Source organism: Pan paniscus, chromosome 15 (assembly GCF_029289425.2).
Source record: "Pan paniscus chromosome 15, NHGRI_mPanPan1-v2.0_pri, whole genome shotgun sequence".
In the NCBI taxonomy this organism is placed as follows: Eukaryota; Metazoa; Chordata; class Mammalia; order Primates; family Hominidae; genus Pan; species Pan paniscus.
Window position 1 is genome coordinate 71,640,717 of NC_073264.2, and position 21,361 is coordinate 71,662,077.

The window sequence follows — 21,361 nt, forward strand, 5'->3', positions numbered from 1 at the left end:
GAAGACAGCATCCAGATGTTAGCTCTTTGGGGTCAGCCTCAGTTACAAAGAGGCATCCTACCAAGCTCATGCCCTTCTCCCACATCCAAGGGAATGAACAAACTGAAGGGATGAAGACCAGACCATTTTGGCCCAACTCAGACAAATTTGTCAAGCAATATTCAGTCCGGAGCTCACTGCCAGATTGGCCAAAGCTGCAATATAGAAGTATACCTTATTTTATCACACGTCAATGTATTGTGCTTCACAGATACTCTTTTGCTTTTGTTTTACAAATTGAAGGTTTGTGGCAATCTTTTGTTGAGCAAATCTGTTGGCACCGTTTTTTCAATAGCAAGTGCTTGCTTTGTGTCTCTGTGTCACATTTTGGTAATTCTCACAATATTTCAATCTTTATTATTATTATATCTGTTGTGGTGATCTGTGATCAGTCAACTTTGATGTTACCATAATAATTGTTTTGGGGTGCCACAAATCCCAACCATATAAGAAGACAAACTTAAGCAAAAAAAATTATGTGTATTCCAACTGCTCCACCAATTGACCATTTCCCCATCTCTTTCCCTCTCCTTGGGCCTCCCTATTCCCTAAGATATAAGATGGAAATTGGGCCCATTAATTTATAATCCTACCATAGCTTAAGTGTTCAAGTGAAAGGAAGAGTCTTCCATTTCTCACTTTAAATCAAAAGCTAAAAATGATTAAGCTTAATGAGAAAGGCATGTCAAAAGCCAAGCTAGGCCTCTTGTACCAAACAGCCAAAGTTGTAAATGCAAAGGACACATTCTTGAAGAAAATTTAAAATGCTACTCCAGTGAACACACAAATGATAAGCAAGCAAAACAGCCTTACTGCTGATATACAGAATGTTTGAGTGGTCTGGACAGAAGATTAAACCAGCCACAACATTCCCTTAACTCAAAGCCTAATCCAGAGCAAGGTCCTAATTTTCACCAATTCTATGACAGCAGAGAGAGGTAAGGAATCTGCGGTGAAAAAATTTGAAGCAAGCACAGGTTGGTTGATGAGGGTTAAGGAAAAAGCCATCTCCATAACATAAAGGTGCAAGATGAAGTAGCAAGTGCTCATGTAGAAGCTGCAGCAAGTTATCCAGAAGATCTAGCTAAGGTCACTGATGAAGGTGGCTACACCAAGCAACAGATTTTCAATGTAGATGAAACAGCCTTCTATTGGAAGGAGACTAGGACTTTCACAGCTAGAGAGGAGAAGTCAATGCCTGGCTTCAAAGCTTCAAAGGACAGGCTGACGGTTTTGTTAGGGACTAATGCAGGTGGTGAATTTAAATTGAAACCAATGCTCCTTTGCCATTCCAAAAATCTGAAGGCCCTTAAGGATGATGCTAAGTCTACTCTGCCTGTGTTCTGTCAATGAAACAGCAAAGCCCTTGATGACAGCATATCTGTTCACAGCATGGTTTACTGAATATTTTAAGCCCATTGTTGAGACCTACTGCTCAGAAAAAAAAATGACATCTTTTCAAATATTACTGTTCACTGACAATACACCTGACCACCCAAGAGCTCTGATGGAGATGTACAAGGAGATTAATGTTGTTTTCATGCCTGTTAACACAACATCCATTCTGCAGCCCATGGATGGAGTAATTTTGACTTTCAAGTCTTTGTATTTAAGAAATGTATTTCATAAGGTTATAGCTGCCATAGATAGTAATTCCACTGATGGATCTGGGCAAATCAATTGAAACCTTTCTGGAAAGGATTCACCATTCTAGATGTCATTAAGAACATTCCTGATTTATGTGAGGAGGTCAAAATATTAACATTAAAAGGAGTTTGGAAGACATTGAGTCTAACCTTCACAGATGACTTCAGTGGTGGAAAGAACTGTAGATGTTGTGGAAATAGCAAGAGAATTAGACTTAAAAGTGGAGCCTGAGGATATGACTGAATTGCCATAATGTCATGATAAATCTTGAATGGTTGAGGAGTTGCTTCTTATAGATGAGCAAAGAAAATGGTTTTTTTAAATGGAATTGATTCCTGATGAAGATGCTGTCAACAATGTTGAAATAACAACAAAGGACTTAATATATTACATAAACTTAGTTGATAAAGCAGTGGTAGAATTTGAGATGACTGACTCAAATTTTGAAAGAAGTTCTACTGTGGGTAAAATCCTATCAAACAGCATCACATGCTAGATAAATATTTGTGAAAGGAAGAGTCAATCGATGCAGCAAACTTAATTGTTGTCGTATTTTAAGAAATTTCCAGTCACCCCAACCTTCAGCAACCACCACCCTGAAGAGTCAGCATCTGTCAACAATGAGGCAAGAACCTCCACCAGCAAAAACATATGGCTCATTAAAGGCTCAGAGGATTGTTACTATTTCTCAGCAATAAAAGATTTTTAATTAAGGTATTGCATTTTTGGACATAATGCTACATACTTAACAGATTACAGTGTAGTGTAAATATAACTTTTTTATGTACTGGGAACCAAAAATTTTGTGTGACTCATTTTATTGTGATACTCCTGTTATCGCAGTGGTCTGGAACTGAACCTATATTATGTCCAAGGTACGCCTGTACTTGTATTTCTCATCTGCACAACCAACTTCCTTGCCTTTTTTCACAGCTGTTGGTCCCTAACAAAATCTTGTACTTGAAACTCCAATTCAGTATCTGCTTCCGGAGAACTCAACCAACAACAAAGTAGCTACAGAAGGCACCTAACACTCCTAGGGCCAGGAGAACAGAAGAAAGAAGTTGGGTTTACTAGAGTGGTGATGATTAAAGAACATTCCCCGCAGAGCAAGGACCCAGACCTCTAAAGATGGCACAGTGAACAGCTGCTGCTGCTTCAAGAACTCAGAGGACCACAACCCTGCTCACTCCCGGACCCCTGAGGAGGTCAGTGTCCAACTGCTGCTGGTATTTCTAAGGAAAAATGAGGGTGGTTCTAAAAGTGACAACAGAACTGGAATCTGAAACCAAATATAATTGCCAGAGTGAATGGCCCCAGCCAAAATAATGGTGACACTCATGGTAAGCACACAGGAAAGAAAGCTCCCTTCTTCCCTCATCATCACTCCAGGCTACTTCTACTGCCCCCTTTGGCACAGCTGAATGTGCCAAACAGAAATGAGTTGTGTACAGGCACATCCTGAACATTACATAGTACAGCAAAAAAAAAAAAAAAAAAAAAAAAAGAGAGAGAGAGGAGAGTTAAAAATGAGGGACAACAGCTTGAAACTATCTTTTCTGTGCCTTTGCTCAGGAAACATAAAGACACAACTTCTGGGAAAAGGAACCTTTAATATTGCTTAAGACACTGTAGAGTAAGTAAGAATAGGCTAGGAATCCTTTGCTGTGATAGCTAATGCTTGCAATCCTGACATGAAATGTCCATGAAGTTTTATTTAAACAGTGAGACATGCCTTCATATTTTTCTATTAAAAAATTGGATATTAAAAATGAAGTATAAAGTTTAGTCTCCTTCTTTTTCCCATTTCTCTTATCCTTCTTCATCTTCTTTACTTTTTGTGCGTTTCTTAAAAAGCACATGTAAGCAAAATAATAAAAAAGCAACCAAAGGAAGAAGGCACAATAGTGACAGGTAACGCAACTTTCCCATCACATTTAATCCTTCCATGTTGTTCTTAGGAGGTGGGCCACTATCAGCACTACCTCCATAGCCTTTGTCCTTGCAGTATGGGGGTGCCCATTCATGGTTGCAGTGACAGTGTTGTTTGTTGTTGCAGATTCCCCTCATGTTGCAGGTCTTAGGCTGACAGGCTTGTGACAGATGAACCATACTGGCACACTTCTTACGGATGCAGATCTTTTCTGGACCACATACTGTGCCATCTTTCACCTCACCAATATCAGGTATAGCCATCCCTAAATGATAATCAGTGCCCCAGCAAGTGGTGTCATTGAGGTGAAACTGCTGCACTGTAGAATGCTCTATCAGATTGGGAATTACTCCCACATTTTCACACTGAACCCTCCCACACATGATATCAGGGGTCCAACATTTTACGTATGTTGTGCCTACAATACCACAGTGACCGAAACGGTTTCCTTGGGTGTTGATTTCTTGGTAGCAACTCTGAGATGCACTCCTTGCATCTTGGCCAAAAATCTCTTTACATTGTATATCATGGTTATTACACGTCTTTTCATAGCAGAAGGCATTCACATTACAGGAGATCCCGTCCTGCACATACACATCATCTGGGCATTGATGGGATGTCCCATTGCACCACTCTGGAAGGTCACATTCACCAACTTGTTGTCTACATAAAGTTCCTGATGGCAGAAATTTGCAGTCTTTGCAACATATTCCAAAAGCACAAGCAGCCCCAGGATGTAGAGTACAGTTTAACAGACAACAGGGATCTTTTGCACACTGCTGTATGGTTCCACAGTCACATTCCTCCCCTTCTTCAACCACTAGATTCCCACAGTACTTCAGTCTAAATATATTCCCTGGATATGGAGGCGGTTGAATACATAATCCACTACTGATAGTACTGTCCCAATATTGGGCATAACTGCAGTTGCTAAATTTAGTTGTCACCTTTCTATAGGCATGCATTATGCACCACTGTAGCTTGCACACACACCACTGGGTGTCATGTTGCATACCCAAATTATGACCAAGCTCGTGGCCCAAAGTAATTGCAAAAATGACCAACCTGTTGTCTTCAAAAACATCAACTCCAGTATTAAAAGGATTCCGGCATATTCCTTTAACATAAGCAACACCAAGCTTCATGCCTTGTGTGTCTTTTATGAAAAGATGTGCAACATCATGTTGTAGTCGATTATTAAGGTTATAATTCTTCCAAATAGAAAAGTCCTCTAAAACATTATCTAGGTCTCCACTGGTAGGAAGTGGATTTGATGCAGTCCATATATCAATTCCAGTCAAAATTACATCAACCTCCAAAGGATGATAGAAGGAATCCACTATATTGACAACGTTAAATACTTCATGCTGCACTGTTGTTGCATTACTTTGAGAGAAAAGATATCTAATATTATCCACGACCACTACCAGCTCAACAAACCGCTGATGGGTCCACCAGCCCACAAAAGAACTTTGCTTCAGAGTGAAATTATATGACAATTGCAACTCCATCTGGTGTGCTATTTTCTCTTCTGTTAACCCACATCTCATAGGTGGAAACTGTGTATCATCACTGTCTATCTTATATACTAGGTGTTCAAATGTGGCAGAAACACTAATTGGCTTGATTTCATAAACAAGGTCATTTATCTGTAGCATTCCAAGAAAGCCCCCAGAACAGGTACTAAGGGCAACCAAGGACTCAGGGACCCCCTCCACATAACCATGGTAGTAGCAGTCATCCTGGATGAAGGGCTGATCCTGGAGCAGGGCATGCTGCTCTGTGTAGGTGAACACAGGAAGGTGTGCAGCAAACAACAGCTTATTTACCCTCATGTGGACAATGTATCTCTGTCCCCCAAACCGCAGGCTATAGGAGAGCCATCCAGGAGCCTTTGCACCTCTGCCCCTGCTGATCACCTTCAAAGGGATCACCACTTCTGGAGAAGTGAAATACTGGGAGGGCCTGGCCTGAGAGTGGCCAGAAATAGACAAAAACATCCCAAACCAGAGCAGCAGAAGAGTGACCCTGATGTGCACCAGGGGCTCACCCACTGCCATTATGAAGCTGTCATTATGGAGCCATCTGTCTAGAGCAGAAGAGAACAAGGTGTGAGGCACTGCTGGTCTGGCTCCTCCCTCTGAGCTGTTCAGGGTGCATGGCTGACCTTTAGGGATCTGGGGATCTGTGTCCTGGTGGAGCTGGACCATCAGAGCTGCAGTGCTGAAAATAAAAACTGAAAGAGCCAGGATGGGGTGGGTGGGATAGAAAGGGAGAAAGAGAGAGAGAAAAAAGGCAAAGTGATTCCTGCATTTGGACCATATTTGAAGCAATAAAATGCATTAGGATTCTCTTAATACATATGGCCAAGAAGATTTCCAGATAGGGGAGATTGCACATAGGTGAGTTATTACCAAATTTTCATGATGGATACCTAAAGATTCATTATATATTGTTCTTAAAATATGTAAAATGGCAAGACATTTTCCATTTTATTTTAATGTATGTATTTCTTTTATTATTTCCTTATTTTACAGATGGGGTACTGCTCTGTTGCCCAGGCTGTAGTGCAGTGACACAATCACAGCACATTGCACCCTCAAATTCCTAGACTCACGAGATCCTCCCACCTTAGCCTCCAAGTAGAACTGCAGGCATGCATTGCAACAGCCAGCTAATTTTTCTTTTTGATTTTTTTTGCGGGGATAGAGATGGAGTCTCACTATGTTACCCAGGCTGGTCTCAAACTCCTGGTCTCAAGTGATCTTCTTGTCTCAGCCTTCCAAAGTACTGGGATTACAGGCATGAGCTGTCATACCGAGCAAAATTGTTCATTTTAAAGACACTGGATTCTGACACAAATCTTTCTTCCAACCAAAAACCTACTGGCAACCTGCACATTCAATAAGTATATGGACAACACATCCAAAATCCACCATTCTTTGTTCCTTTATTCATGTAGTTTGCTCCATCTCCGCTCTTCTATCCCAGACATTTTATGTATACCTAATTGTGCTCTAAATTGATAGTCAAAAAAGCCCCACTAAAAGGGCTTACTAGTATTGAGAAACCTCCTCCAATCAAGACTTTTTAATTTTATAATATATTCTTATCTGCAGAAAAGCCCTGGGCATTCTAAGGAAGGAAGGCATGTGATGGGGTAACAGGGAGTGAGGCAGCTGTTTTGGGACAGGGCACACAGCCAACTAGCATCATGATCTCTATCGTAAGAGGCTCCTCCTGGTCATGTCAATACAGATTTGATTCTACTTTTCACATGGCTGATGAGTTACCTGGATCTACACATTTCAATCTCAATGTTCCAAAGAAAGCCTACACAGAGGAGCTTAAGCCTAGAGTCCATTCATTATAATGTTCAGAAGACCATAATTTGAGTAGACTTAAAAACCTCATTACTGTTGAAAACAAATTTTGGCTCAAGTAAAAGCTAACTTTGCTCAGTTCCTGACTTTCACTTAAAAATGTTGTTAATGATTTGCTCATATTTGAAATCAAAATGTTAAAACAAATTTGGAGACACGTTGTTAACACATACTGGTGGCCTCAATATTCTAAGAGCACAAATGAGCATGTGCAACATCCTTAGCATTATGATGTCAAGAAAACCTGTATCCCTCCATGTGGGTGTCCAGAACTAATGGATGGCCACCGGATGCCACAAGAGGAAATCAGGGTCACTAGATGAGACCTCTTAGGTAAAGTATATCTGATAGAGGTGAAATCCCAATTTAGATTTCCTCTCCATAGCTCTCCTCATAATATCCTTGGTATGTGTCATAGAGTTTGGAACATTAAGATGGAAATGGGTGAATTGAGAGAGGATCATGACAGAAAAAGCCTTGTAGAGAAGATAAAACCTATATTACATATAGTCAGAAATATGATGAGGTTATAATACAAAAGTTTATTCCAAAGAATCTGTGATAGGCCAGTCCTTGTCATCAATGCATTACTCCAAAGACAAGTCTTAAAGGAACATTGCCTTCCCATTAATTTTGTGAACGGGCGTATTCTGAAGGCCTCTCCTCTAATATTACTGGGATTTCAACCACTGTGAGAATCTTCCTCTGCATCAGTAATTAACTCTTTCTTCTAATTCCAGTAACAATTTAAAACTCATCAACACCCTATCTTATGATCTCTCCCCTCACTCACAGTCACAGCCTAATTTTGTGTTTCTCAAACTCAGGTCACAAACTGTAAATCAATGTAGTGGGCCACAACCAAAGGAAACACAACTGTGTTGAAAATATCAGAGGGTTTTACACAGATCCTTAGCAAGACCTTCAAACACTGTAACCAGAGTTTATATTTAATTTTCTGTGTCTGTGTTTGTATCTGCACACTCCCATGCTCACTGAGTCTCAATGTAAACTAAGCTAAATTTCTTATTGTGGGTCACAGTCAAAATCCACTGGAAGAGCAGTAGCCAAATAATGAAAATGAAAGATTTTGGGGAAAACTCTGTCCCTCTTTCTTTGCTGAAAATAAAATCCTATCTGAAACTACAGTCATTCTTATCTCTCCCTGGGATCTTGGATTCAATTTCAGTGAAAGATGTATCTTCCTCCAGTTCCAGCTCATAGCCCCTCTATCTGTGCTATGAATCCTATAGCCTTACCTACTTGAAGATTGGCTCAACTGTCAGATTTATCCTCAACTTTTCCTTCATTACTTTCTCTTTACTTCCAGTACATGAACATACTCAAATCTCTACTAACCTTAAAATATTTATCTTCCTTTATTCTCACATACTCCCATGGCTACCACCTTGCCACTAGAACTTTCTCTCTTTAATGGACAAGAATCACTTACCAGCAAACTGAACAATTATGCCCATAGTTCTTTTAATGGCCACGCTCATCAGTGGTCTGTATTGCCCCTCTCAAAAAACAAATATAAGAACTGACATCTCACATGTCAAAAGTAAACAAATCTCTGTAGATCTCACAGAGGATTAAGTTCTTAATCTCGCTGCTCAGCAACAAGGTCCTCTCAGTTACAGATCACACCATGTGGCTCTTAAAGTCAATTGACTCTGCCTCCACCACCTCTATCCAGTTTTCTTTTTCTATCCCTCCCCTACATGCAAGTGTCAGGTCAGCCTCTTCAACCCCATCTTATGAGCTCCACACACAGCATATGCTCACTTCTGCTTTAGGAACTTTGTTCATGCTCTACCCTTATCTAAATCATCTAAACCTTTCCTCATTCTTGAACCACATTATAGTATCCTTCAATGTTTAGATTAAATTCAACTTCTGCTTTGCATCATTAATATTCTGTAAACTTCTGAATAAGCATCATATCCTGTGTTTGAAATATTTATGTATATGGTCTGCTTTTTTATGTGTGGTTCTACCACATCACCAGTTAAACTATAATTTTGTAGAAAAATATAGCAGAAATATTGTTATTGATATAAAATGTTCATACTTTTGGCTAAAGAAAGCTTAGTATCCTTAATATAATTATGTTAAACCTGCATAAAACAAAGGTGAATGTGAAGTTCAATACAATATTAAAAGCAACTGAATGATGATGCACTTGCAGTGGGTGGGGGAGTTTGGAACAACAATTGGGAGACAATTTTACATCTTTGCCATCTACTATCTTCTTTTTTAGATATGGTTGTGAGGAAATGGATCAGAAAGTGAATAGATAAGGATCACTTAGGTCCATCTTCTAAGAAAGTCCTTTTCATTTTCTTTTCATGATTGTATTAATAACTGGATACTTTATTTCTTTTCATGATTATATTAATCACTGGATACATAGGTTTCCCCTAATGTATAGGGGGTTGAACTGTTCCATATGTCCAGGTAGAATTGGAGAATCCTTCTTAGGATGTGTTAAACAAAAAGGTTTCCTCATTCCAGAGCTTAGTGGAGATAATCTGACCATGCCAGATTTGACTGACAATGATGAAAGAAATTGTCCAAGAAATGAGAGGCTTGGGAAAATACACAAACCCAAACCTGGAAAGGTTTTGACAAGGACACAGTAGATGATGCTATCAAGAAGAGAAAACTATAAACAGGCTGATAGATGGCCACATGAAAAGAGAGAACCTCCTTGAGTCTGACAGAATGGGCAATCACCTGGAACATCTGTGTTAGACAATGACTGAAGCTTCCTAAAGCAGGTTTGACTACATCTTGTTTGTAGTAAAAATAATTTCATATGCATCTAAAAGCAAAACAAACTGTTACAAGAGACAAAAGATGAGACTATATAATGATAAAAGGGCTCAATTTATCAGGAAGATATAACAATTAGAAATATACGCACCCAACATTGGAGAACCCAAATATATGAAGCAAACATTGACATAATTTAAGGGAGAAATAGATAGCAACACAATAATAGTAAGATATTTTGATACCCTATTTTCAATAATGGATAGAACATCCAGACAGAAAATCAATTTAAGAAACTGACTTGAGCCACACTATAGACCATATGGACCTAACAAACACACACAGAACATTCTACCCAACACATCAGAACACACATTCTTCTCAAGGGCACACAAAATATTCTCCAGGATAGTTCACATATTAGGTCATAAAACAAGTCTTAACAAATTTAAGATTGAAATCACCCCAAGCATCTTTCTGACCACAATAGAATGAGACTAGCTATCAATAATGTAATGAAATCTGAAAAATTCACAAATACACTCATTCATCACTTAACAATGGGGACAAATTCTGAGAAATGTGTTGTTAGGTGATTTCGTCATTGTGCAAACATCATAGAGTGTACTTCTACAAACCTAGAATGGTATAGCCTACTATACACCTGGGCTATATTGGATAGCCTATTGTTCCTATGCCACAAACCTGTACAGCATGCTACTATACTGAATACTATAGGCAACTGGAATACAATGGTAAGTATTTGTGTATATAAACACATTTAAACATAGAAACAGTAAACATATGGCATAAAAGATAAAAAATGGTTCACTTGTTTAGGGCACTCATCATGTATGGAGCTTGCAGAACTAGGAGTTTCTCTGGGTAAGTCAGTAAGTAAATGGTGAGTGAATGTGAAGGCCTGGGACATTACTGTACACTACTGTAAACTTTATAAACACTGTGCACTTAGGCTATAATACATTTATTTTTAAAAATTTCATGCTAAAAACTCTCAATAAATTAGGTATTGATGGGAAGTATTTCAAAATAATAAGAGCTTTCTATGACAAACCCACAGCCAATATCATACTGAATGGGCAAAAACTGGAAGCATTCCCTTTGAAAACTGGCACAAGACAGGGATGCCCTCTCTCACCGCTCCTATTCAACATAGTGTTGGAAGTTCTGGCCAGGGCAATCAGGCAGGAGAAGGAAATAAAGGGTATTCAATTAGGAAAAGAGGAAGTCAAATTGTCCCTGTTTGCAGACGACATGATTGTTTATCTAGAAAACCCCATCGTCTCAGCCCAAAATCTCCTTAAGCTGATAAGCAACTTCAGCAAAGTCTCAGGATACAAAATCAATGTACAAAAATCACAAGCATTCCTATACACCAACAACAGACAAACAGAGAGCCAAATCATGAGTGAACTCCCATTCACAATTGCTTCAAAGAGAATAAAATACCTAGGAATCCAACTTACAAGGGATGTGAAGGACCTCTTCAAGGAGAACTACAAACCACTGCTCAAGGAAATAAAAGAGGATACAAACAAATGGAAGAACATTCCATGCTCATGGGTAGGAAGAATCAATATCGTGAAAATGGCCATACTGCCCAAGGTAAATTACAGATTCAATGCCATCCCCATCAAGCTACCAATGACTTTCTTCACAGAATTGGAAAAACTACTTTAAAGTTCATATGGAACCAAAAAAGAGCCCGCATCGCCAAGTCAATCCTAAGCCAAAAGAACAAAGCTGGAGGCATCACACTACCTGACTTCAAACTATACTACAAGGCTACAGTAACCAAAACAGCATGGTACTGGTACCAAAACAGAGATATAGATCAATGGAACAGAACAGAGCCCTCAGAAATGACGCCGCTTACCTACAACTATCTGATCTTTGACAAACCTGAGAAAAACAAGCAATGGGGAAAGGATTCCCTATTTAATAAATGGTGCTGGGAAAACTGGCTAGCCATATGCAGAAAGCTGAAACTGGATCCCTTCCTTACACCTTATACAAAAATCAATTCAAGATGGATTAAAGATTTAAACGTTAGACCTAAAACCATAAGAACCCTAGAAGAAAACCTAGGCATTACCATTCAGGACATAGGCGTGGGCAAGGACTTCATGTCCAAAACACCAAAAGCAATGGCAACAAAAGCCAAAATTGACAAATGGGATCTAATTAAACTAAAGAGCTTCTGCACAGCAAAAGAAACTACCATCAGAGTGAACAGGCAACCTACAAAATGGGAGAAAATTTTCGCAACCTACTCATCTGACAAAGGGCTAATATCCAGAATCTACAATGAACTCAAACAAATTTACAAGAAAAAAACAAACAACCCCATCAAAAAGTGGGCGAAGGACATGAACAGACACTTCTCAAAAGAAGACATTTATGCAGCCAAAAGACACATGAAAAAATGCTCATCATCACTGGCCATCAGAGAAATGCAAATCAAAACCACTATGAGATATCATCTCACACCAGTTAGAATGGCAATCATTCAAAAGTCAGGAAACAACAGGTGCTGGAGAGGATGTGGAGAAATAGGAACACTTTTACACTGTTGGTGGGACTGTAAACTAGTTCAACCATTGTGGAAGTCAGTGTGGCGATTCCTCAGGGATCTAGAACTAGAAATACCATTTGACCCAGCCATCCCATTACTGGGTATATACCCAAAGGACTATAAATCATGCTGCTATAAAGACACATGCACATGTATGTTTATTGCGGCATTATTCACAATAGCAAAGACTTGGAACCAACCTAAATGTCCAACAATGATAGACTGGATTAAGAAAATGTGGCACATATACACCATGGAATACTATGCAGCCATAAAAAATGATGAGTTCAGGTCCTTTGTAGGGACATGGATGAAATTGGAAACCATCATTCTCAGTAAACTATTGCAAGAACAAAAAACTAAACACCGCATATTCTCACTCATAGGTGGGAATTGAACAATGAGATCGCATGGACACAGGAAGGGGAATATCACACTCTGGGGACTGTGGTGGGGAGGGGGGAGGGGGGAGGGATAGCATTGGGAGATATACCTAATGCTAGATGACCAGTTAGTGGGTGCAGCGCACCAGCATGGCACATGTATACATATGTAACTAACCTGCACAATGTGCACATGTACCCTAAAACTTAAAGTATAATTAAAAAAAAAAAAGCAAAAAAAAAAATTTCTTTAATAATAAATTAAACTTAGCTTACTGTAACTTTTTTACTTTATATACTTTTAATTTTTTAACTTCTTGACTGTTTTGTAATAACACTTAGCTTGAAACATAAAAACATTGTACAGCTGTACAAAAATTTTTACATCGTAGCCAGGCATGGTGGCTCACGCCTGTAATCCCAGCACTTTGGGAGGCCAAGGCGGGTGGATCACGAGGTCAGGAGTTCGAAACCAGCCTGGACAAGATGGTGAAATCCCATCTCTACTAAAAATACAAAAATTTTTATATCCTTATTCTATAAGCTTTTTCTATTTTTAAAATTATTTTTTCTTACTTTTAAAATTTTTTGTTAAAAACTAAGACACAAACACAAACATTAGCCTAGGTCGTCACAGGGTGAAGATCATCAATAATCACTGTCTTCTGCCTCCATATCTTGTCCCATTGGAAGGGGCAATAACATACATGGAGCTGTCATCTCCTATGATCACAATGCCTTCTTCTGGAACACCTCCTGAATGAACTGCCTGAGGCTGTTTTACAGTTAGCTAACTTTTAAAAAATATATGTAGAAGTATACTCTAATATAATGATAAAAAGTATAGTATAGGAAATCTTTTATCATCATTATCAACTTTATGTACTACACATAATTGCATGTACTATACTTTTACATGATTGGTAATGCATAGGTTTGTTTACACCAGCATCACCACAAACACATGAGTAATGCATTACGATGTGACATTAGATGGCTACAAAGTCACTAGACAATAGGAATTTTTCAGCTCCATTGTAATATGAGACCACTGTCATATATGCGATCCATCATTGCCCAAAACATTCTTATGTGGTTCATCTGCAGATGGAAATTAAACAACACCAACCATTGGGTCAAAGAAGAAACTAAGAGGGAAATTAGCAAATATCTTGACATAAAAATGAAAACACAGCATACCAAAACTTATAGGATGCAGCAAAGCAGTCCTAAAAGAGAAGTTTACAGAGATAAATACTGACATTAAAAAAAAAAAAGAGAGAGAGAGAGAAATCTCAAATAAACAACCTGACTTTACACCTTCAGGAACTAGAAGGAAAGAAGAAAAAACTATGCTCAAAGTCAACAGAAAAAAGACATAAACATTGGAGCAGTAATAAACAAAATAGAGAATAGACCATTTAAAAATCAATACAAATTGGTATTTGAAAAGATCAACAAAATTGACAAACCTTTAACTAGAGCAGCTAAGAGAAAAACAAAACAAAAATCAGAAATGAAAAAGGAGACATTATAACTAATGACTTAAAAATAAAAAGGTCTAAAAGAAATTGCTATGATACAGGGATAGTTTAACATTCAAAAACCAATCATTGTGATATATCACATTCACAGGCAGAAGGATAAAAATTACATGATCATCTCAATAGATGCAGAAAAAGCATTTGACAAAATCCAACACACTTTTTTGATAAAAAATACTTGACATTCTAGGAATACAAGAAAATGGTCTCAACATTATACAGGCATGTATGGAAAAGTACACAGCTAACATTGTACTCAATGATGAAAAACTGAAAGCTTTTCCTCTAAGATCTGGAACAAGGCAAGAATATCCATTTTATCCACTTCTATAAAACAGTATGGGAAGTCCTAGCCAGAGAAATTAGACAAGAAAAAGAAATTAAAATGTCCATATCAGAAAGGAAGAAGTAAAATGATCTATGTTTCCGGATGACTTGATCTGTAGAAAACTCTAAAGATTCTACAAAAACAAACCTGTTATAGCTAATAAATGAATTCAACAAAGTTGCAGGATACAAAATCAACTACAAAAGTCACGTGCATAATTATATACTAACAATAAATCACCTGAAAAATAAGAAAACAATTCTATTTACAATAGCATCAGAAAGAATAAAATACTTAGGAATAATCTTAAATTTAAAAAATTAAAGACATGTACACTTGAAATCACAAAACCTTGCTGAAAAAAATTAAAGAAGACATAAATAAATGGAAAGACATCTCATTCATAGACTAGAAGACTTAATATTGTTAAAATGTCCACACTATCCAAAGCAATCTACAGATTCAATAGAATCCCTAACAAAATCTCAGTGGCATTATTAGCAGAATTAGAAAAACAATTCAAAATTTATAAAGAAGCACAAATGGCCCCAAACAGCCAAAACAATCTTGAGAAAGAAGAATAAAGCTGGAAGCCTCATACTATCTGACTTCAAAATATATTATAAATATACAGTAATAAAAACAGCATGGTACTGGCATAAAAATAGACAGAATACAGAGCCCAGAAGTAAACCCAGACATGTATGAATAAATGACCTTTGATAAAGGTGCCAAAACTACACAATGGGGGAAAAATAGTCTCTTCCATAAGCAGTATTGGAAAAACTGGATATCCACATGCAAAAGCATGAAATTGAAACCTTATACAACACAAAAATCGCTCAAAATGAAATAAAAACATAAAAATAAGACCTGAGACTATAAAACTTCTAAAAAAAAGCACACGAGAAAATGGAGCATTTGTTTTTGCAATGATTTCTTGGGCATGACACCAAAAGCACGGGCAATAAAAGCAAAAATGAGACTACCTCAAACTAAAAATCTTCTTAACAGCAAAGGAGACAATCAACAGATTGGAAACAGATGGGCATGTAGTGGCATCATAATTATTTAAATTACCACCCAATGTTAATTGTGATTAAGTTCCCTATTGATGCAAGTATGTAGGGTGACCAAGTGACTGCTGTAATTATAAGTACGTCAAGGATGGAGGAGTGAGATAGCTATACTTAACTATATTGGCATTTTACATGATAAGGCCCAAGGCCCTAAATTCACAGTGGCCTACAGGACGGGAGAAGTATTTGCCAAACATCTATCTGATACCTGATAAGGGTTACTATCCAAAATATATAAGAAACCCATAAAACTCAAAAGCAATAAATTAAGTTTTTTCAAAATACAAAGTTGGGCAAATGACCTGAATAGGCATTTATCCAAAAATATATATATATGGCCAACACCATTTATGAATAATGTTATAACACATGAAAAGATGCTCAACATCACTAATCATGAGAAAATACAAATCAAAACCACAAAGAGATCTCACCTCTAGCTTGGATGTTCTGTACGCTCCAAATTTCATGTTAAAATGTGACTTCTGATACCATCTCATGCCAGTTAGAATGGCAATTATTAAAAAGTCAGGAAATAACAGATGTTAGAGAGGATGTGGAGAAATAGGAATGCTTTTACACTGTTGGTGAGAGTGTAAATTAGTTCAACCATTGTGAAAGACAGTGTGGCAATTCCTCAAGGATCTAGAACCAGATATACCATTTAACCCAGCAATCCCATTACTGAGTATATACTCAAAGGATTATAAATCATTCTACTATAAAGACACATGCACACGTATGTTTACTGCAACACTATTTTCAATAGCAAAGACTTGGAACCAACCCAAATGCCCATCAACGACAGACTGGATAAAGAAAATGTGGCACATACATACCATGGAATACTATGCAGCCATTAAAAAGAATGAGTTTATGTGCTTTGCAGGGACATGGATGAAGCTGGAAGCCACCATTCTCAGCAAACTAACACAGGAACAGAAAACCAAACACTGCACGCTCTCACTCATAAGTGGGAGTTGAACAATGAGAACAAATGGACACAGGGAGAAGAACATCACACACCAATGCTTGTTGAGGGATGAGGGGGCAAGGGAAGGGAGAGCATTAGGGCAAATACCTAATGCATGTGGGTCTTAAAACCTAGCTGATGGGTTGATGGGTGCAGCAAACCACCATGGCACATGTATACCTATGTAACAAACCTGCACGTTCTGCACATGTATCCTAGAACCTAAAATTAAAAAAAAAAAAACCCTCTTAGAAAAAATAACATTCAGGCTGGGCACAGTGGCTCATGCCTGTAATCCCAGCACTTTGGGAGGCCAAGGTGGGTGGATCACCTGAGGTCAGGAGTTCGAGACCAGTCTGGCCAAAATGGTGAAACCCGATCTCTACTAAAAATACAAAAATTAGCCAGGCATGGTGGTGGGCACCTGTAGTCCCAGCTTCTCAGGAGGCCGAGGAAGGATAATCACTTGAGCCTGGGAGGCAGAGGTTGCAGTGAGCCAAGATCGGGCCACCGTACTCTAGTCTGGGCGAGAAAGCAAGACCCTGTCTCAAAAAACACACACACACACACACACACACACACACACACAAAAACACTTAAATGTATTAATCTTATCCTAAATTATTTTATGTTTTATTTTATACTTATAGAAGCCTTCCCATGTATCACATAAAATTCTCATGCTTAAAAAAAATGTGACTTCCAATGCTGGAGGTAGGAAAGTAAAATGGCACAGCTGCTATGGAAAACAATATAGAGGTTCCTCAGAAAATTAAAAATAGAACTACCATATGATCTAGTAATCCCACTTCTAGGTATTTATCCAAATTATCAAAATCAGGCTCTTGAAGATATCTTTGCATTCCCATGTTAACTGCAGCATTATTTACAATAACCAAAAGGTGGAAAAAAAATGTAAATATTTCCCAACAGACGCATGGCCCAAAAAAGGAAGGAAATCCTGTCATATGCTACACCATGGATGAGCATTAAGAATTTTATACTAAGTGAAATAAGCCAGTCACAGGACAAATACAGAATGATTCCACTTACAAGGTATCTAAAGTAGTAAAATTCTTAGAAGAAAAAAAATAGAATGTTAGTTGCCAGGTGCTGAGGGATTAGGGAAATGAGGAGTTCCTGTTCAATGGATATATAATTTCAGTCATACAAGATGAAAAAGTTCTAGAGGTATGCTGTACAATAATGTGCATATAGTTAATAATACTGTAGCTCCTTCTAGCAAATCTTACCTCTGTGTCTTTCAGTGTTCCATTTTTATATTTTCAGTCCTCTAATAACTTTTTAAATTTTTCCTATATTAATTTTCCTTGGTGTGTTTTTCTTTTTTGGACAGGATATTGACAGACACAAGACTTGGTACTAGGAGTGATACCAAAAAAGAAAGATAAAATGGGAATCTGAGATTGATGTGGGCATGACCCTAGTCTTAAACACACTGCTGAACTCCCATCCAATGGAGAATGGCATGTAATGACATCACAATTAGTTACTACTCAATGTTGATTGCAGTGAACTGCCCTATTGACCCAAGTGTGTAAGAGGATGAAGTGACTGCTGTGATAATTACTATGAGTACCTCAAAGACTGAGAGGTGAAATAGCTATATTTAATTTAATGTAATTAAGCTAATTTAATGTAAACTGGGAAATTTACATGATGAGGCCAAAGGCTTGAAATTCACAGTTCAAACAGGGAGCTTATAATGGTGGACCTAAAAGAATCTCTCCTTTGTTTTAACCATACAACCAAGCTCACTGAAAACAAAATTTAATTGAAATGCTTGCAGAGTGACAACATAAGTTGAATACATAGATATGTCAAGGGAAAGGGAAGAAACTGACTGGGAAGGGGGAAAACCTTGAGACTTGAAATAGAGAATTCCTGGTGAATTTGGATGATTTTGAACATGTAAACACTCCAAAATATCCCCTAGTCTCCTTTACTAGTGAAAGAGCCCAGAGCTCTCCTGTCTGAGAAGTCTATGCACCTCAAGCTTGAGACCTTACAATGAGCTCAGCTGGGGAACTTATCCTGAAAACGGATGCCTAGACTCCTCAAGACATACTCCTACCACTCCTTATTGTCTCTAGATGCAAAGAAGAATCAGATCTCAACACGCTCCAGAGCAAAAAGTTCCAAATCTGAATTGGAAGGAAATAACTTCTACTCCAAAATATTTGCAACATTTTACTAATTCATATTAGCAAAAGAAAGCCAAAGAAACCATATTAATAACAGAAATGATGAAACAGCAACAAAAATAAAGTGGATATACTTTATAGAATGAAATTCAACAGGAATTTGTATTTAACAAAATAGCTTCAAAATATATAAACGAAATTGTAAGAGATATAAAAGGATAAATAGAAAACTTCAAAGTCTACTTGTTGGTATAACACGCTTCATTCAGTAACTGATAGAACAATTTAAAAAACAATTAGTAAGGAAACAGAAAACTTAAGAAATGTTAATCAAATTAACCTAATGTACACATGTAAAAACATCCAACAATTGCAGCACAGTTATGAAGTTCAAATGTGCATGGGACATATACCAAAATACATAATATCCATGGGCATAATGGAAGTATCAGCAAATCCTAAAAATAAGAATTGGGGCCAGGCACGGTGGCTCACACACCTGTAATCCTAGCACTTTGAGAGGTTGAGGCAGGTGGATCACCTGAGGTCAGGATTTCGAGACCAGCCTGACCAACATGGTGAAACCTTGTCTCTATTAAAAATACAAAAATTAGCCAGGCGTGGTGGTGGGCATCTGTAATCCCAGCTACTCAGGAGGCTGAGGCAGGAGAATTGCTTGAATCCAGGAGGCAGAGGTTGCGGTGAGCCTAGATCACACCATTGCACTCCAGCCTGGGCAACAGAGCGAAACTCTGTCTCAAAAAAAAAAAAAAAAAAAAAAAAGAATTGCACAGTGTATGTCCCTTAATGACTACAGAATTTAAAAAGAAAATTATATAACTACAAAGAGCTATTTACAGAGCAGGAGCATCGCTGTCTTATAAAAGCATCGCCATTTTAAGGTTCACCTTGATCAAAAACTACCTAAATCCAAAGTGCATCAGCCTAATGGCTAAGGCCAGCATGACCATAAACCACAAATGACATCTCCAACCAGAAACATTCCAACCATAAGATAAACCTCTCCCCAACCAGAGACATGCCAGCCCCAAGATAACCTCCCCTCCAGCCGGAGAGATGTCAGCCCCAAGATAACCTCCCCACCAGCCAGAGACATTCCAACCCTGCCATAAACTTCTCCCCCACACAGAAACATTCCAAGCCTGTGATAAACTCTCTCACCCTAAAACCAATAAAAACTCTTAGTCCATAGGAGCAAGCACTCCTAACCAAAAAAAAAAAAAAAAAAATTGGCCAGAAGCCCCTCTCAGGTTTATTCTCCAAAATAAACTTGTCTTTGACTGTTGAGCCACTTTTCATGTTTCTTTTCTCTTTCTTTACTTCTTACATTTGGTGCTGAAACCTGGGATGGGTGTTGGGGATACAGGCTGTCATGCAACCCAGGAAGCAGTGGACAGCAGCTGCTCATCCCGCTGGATCCTGAGAGTCTCTGGCCACCTACCTCATCTTGTCTCTCACTTCACTTTTTGAGCAATTTGCATGAGGAGGACAACTAACCTCAAGGGGACTGTGAGGGCTCAGGTTGGGGCTACTCTCCAGTGAGCCCTCAAAATCCTCAGGTCTCAGGAATCCACCTCTGACCACCCATAACAGGTATTTCGCTTTCTCCTCTCCTCTTTCCTCATACTTCCTTCACTCTCTTCCTTGTACAGCTCCAGTCCAAGAGGCCCTTTGCTGATTCCAACCGCAACATCCAACATCGGCCACTAATTCAGCCAGCTGGTAAGATCTGCCCTCACCTGCTGTTCTTACAGTACCTGGGGAAAGTCAGGTCTGCTGTCCCAGTCCTTGGAGGATCAGTGGGACTAAGCTGGAAGAAATCTTGGGTATGTCCAGTTTCTTCTCAGCTTGACGTCCTCTTGAGAAAGAGGATTCCAGGTTTCTGTCTTTTGTCTGGGGACAACTGGAACAAAAACAGACACCTTCAGCTTCTTCTTGCCAGTCTACATGGGTGCCAAACAATCCCACATTCCTTATCCTCTCCACTGGGCTGTCTCCTTCACAACCTCGCCAAACTTGACATATGCATTTAGTTTTTTATTGCAACATGGCCTGGACCCAATACAAATTAAATAATGACAGCTGATGGCCCAAAAATGGCACCTTTAACTTTCAAATTCTCAGGGACCTTGACAACTTTATAACCAGGAACAGTAAACGGCAAGAGGTTCTCTATATTCAGGCTTTCTTCTACCTTAGATCCCAACCCTCCCTGTGTCAAGCTTGTACCCCTCATGAAATCCTTTTTCTTAATGAAAACCCTCCCTGGGTCTCTCCTTCCTCCAAAACTTCTTCCTTCAAAACTCCTTCCTCCGAAATCCCTTTTGACCCTGCAGATGAATCCCCTCCGTATTCTCATCCCCCTGCATCATGATGCTCCTCATCTGTCTGAACTCTCTGCCCCGGTGTCCCGCCCTGCCCCCAAGCCTTCAGCCCCAAATCCCACTCCTCCTCCTTCTCCACCTGCTACCCATTCAAAAACCATCTCTGCT

The 21,361-nt window shown here is 38.6% G+C and overlaps 1 protein-coding gene across 3 annotated transcripts in view; it reads right to left on the reverse strand.

Moving 5' to 3' along the window:
- Positions 1-1,021: 1,021 nt before the first annotated feature.
- LOC100989288 (disintegrin and metalloproteinase domain-containing protein 20) overlaps positions 1,022-21,361 on the reverse strand; it is a 32,175-nt gene continuing 11,835 nt past the window's right edge. For 2 of the 3 annotated variants that reach the window (XM_055097742.2, XM_008977832.4), the window contains exon 2: positions 1,022-5,855. In XM_055097742.2, the coding sequence (XP_054953717.1) occupies positions 3,499-5,829 (2,331 nt within the window). In that variant the 5' untranslated portion in view covers positions 5,830-5,855 and the 3' untranslated portion in view covers positions 1,022-3,498. Of the gene's footprint in view, positions 5,856-17,936; positions 18,216-21,361 lie in introns of those variants that run through there. The other variant, XM_055097741.2, reaches the window with a different exon arrangement.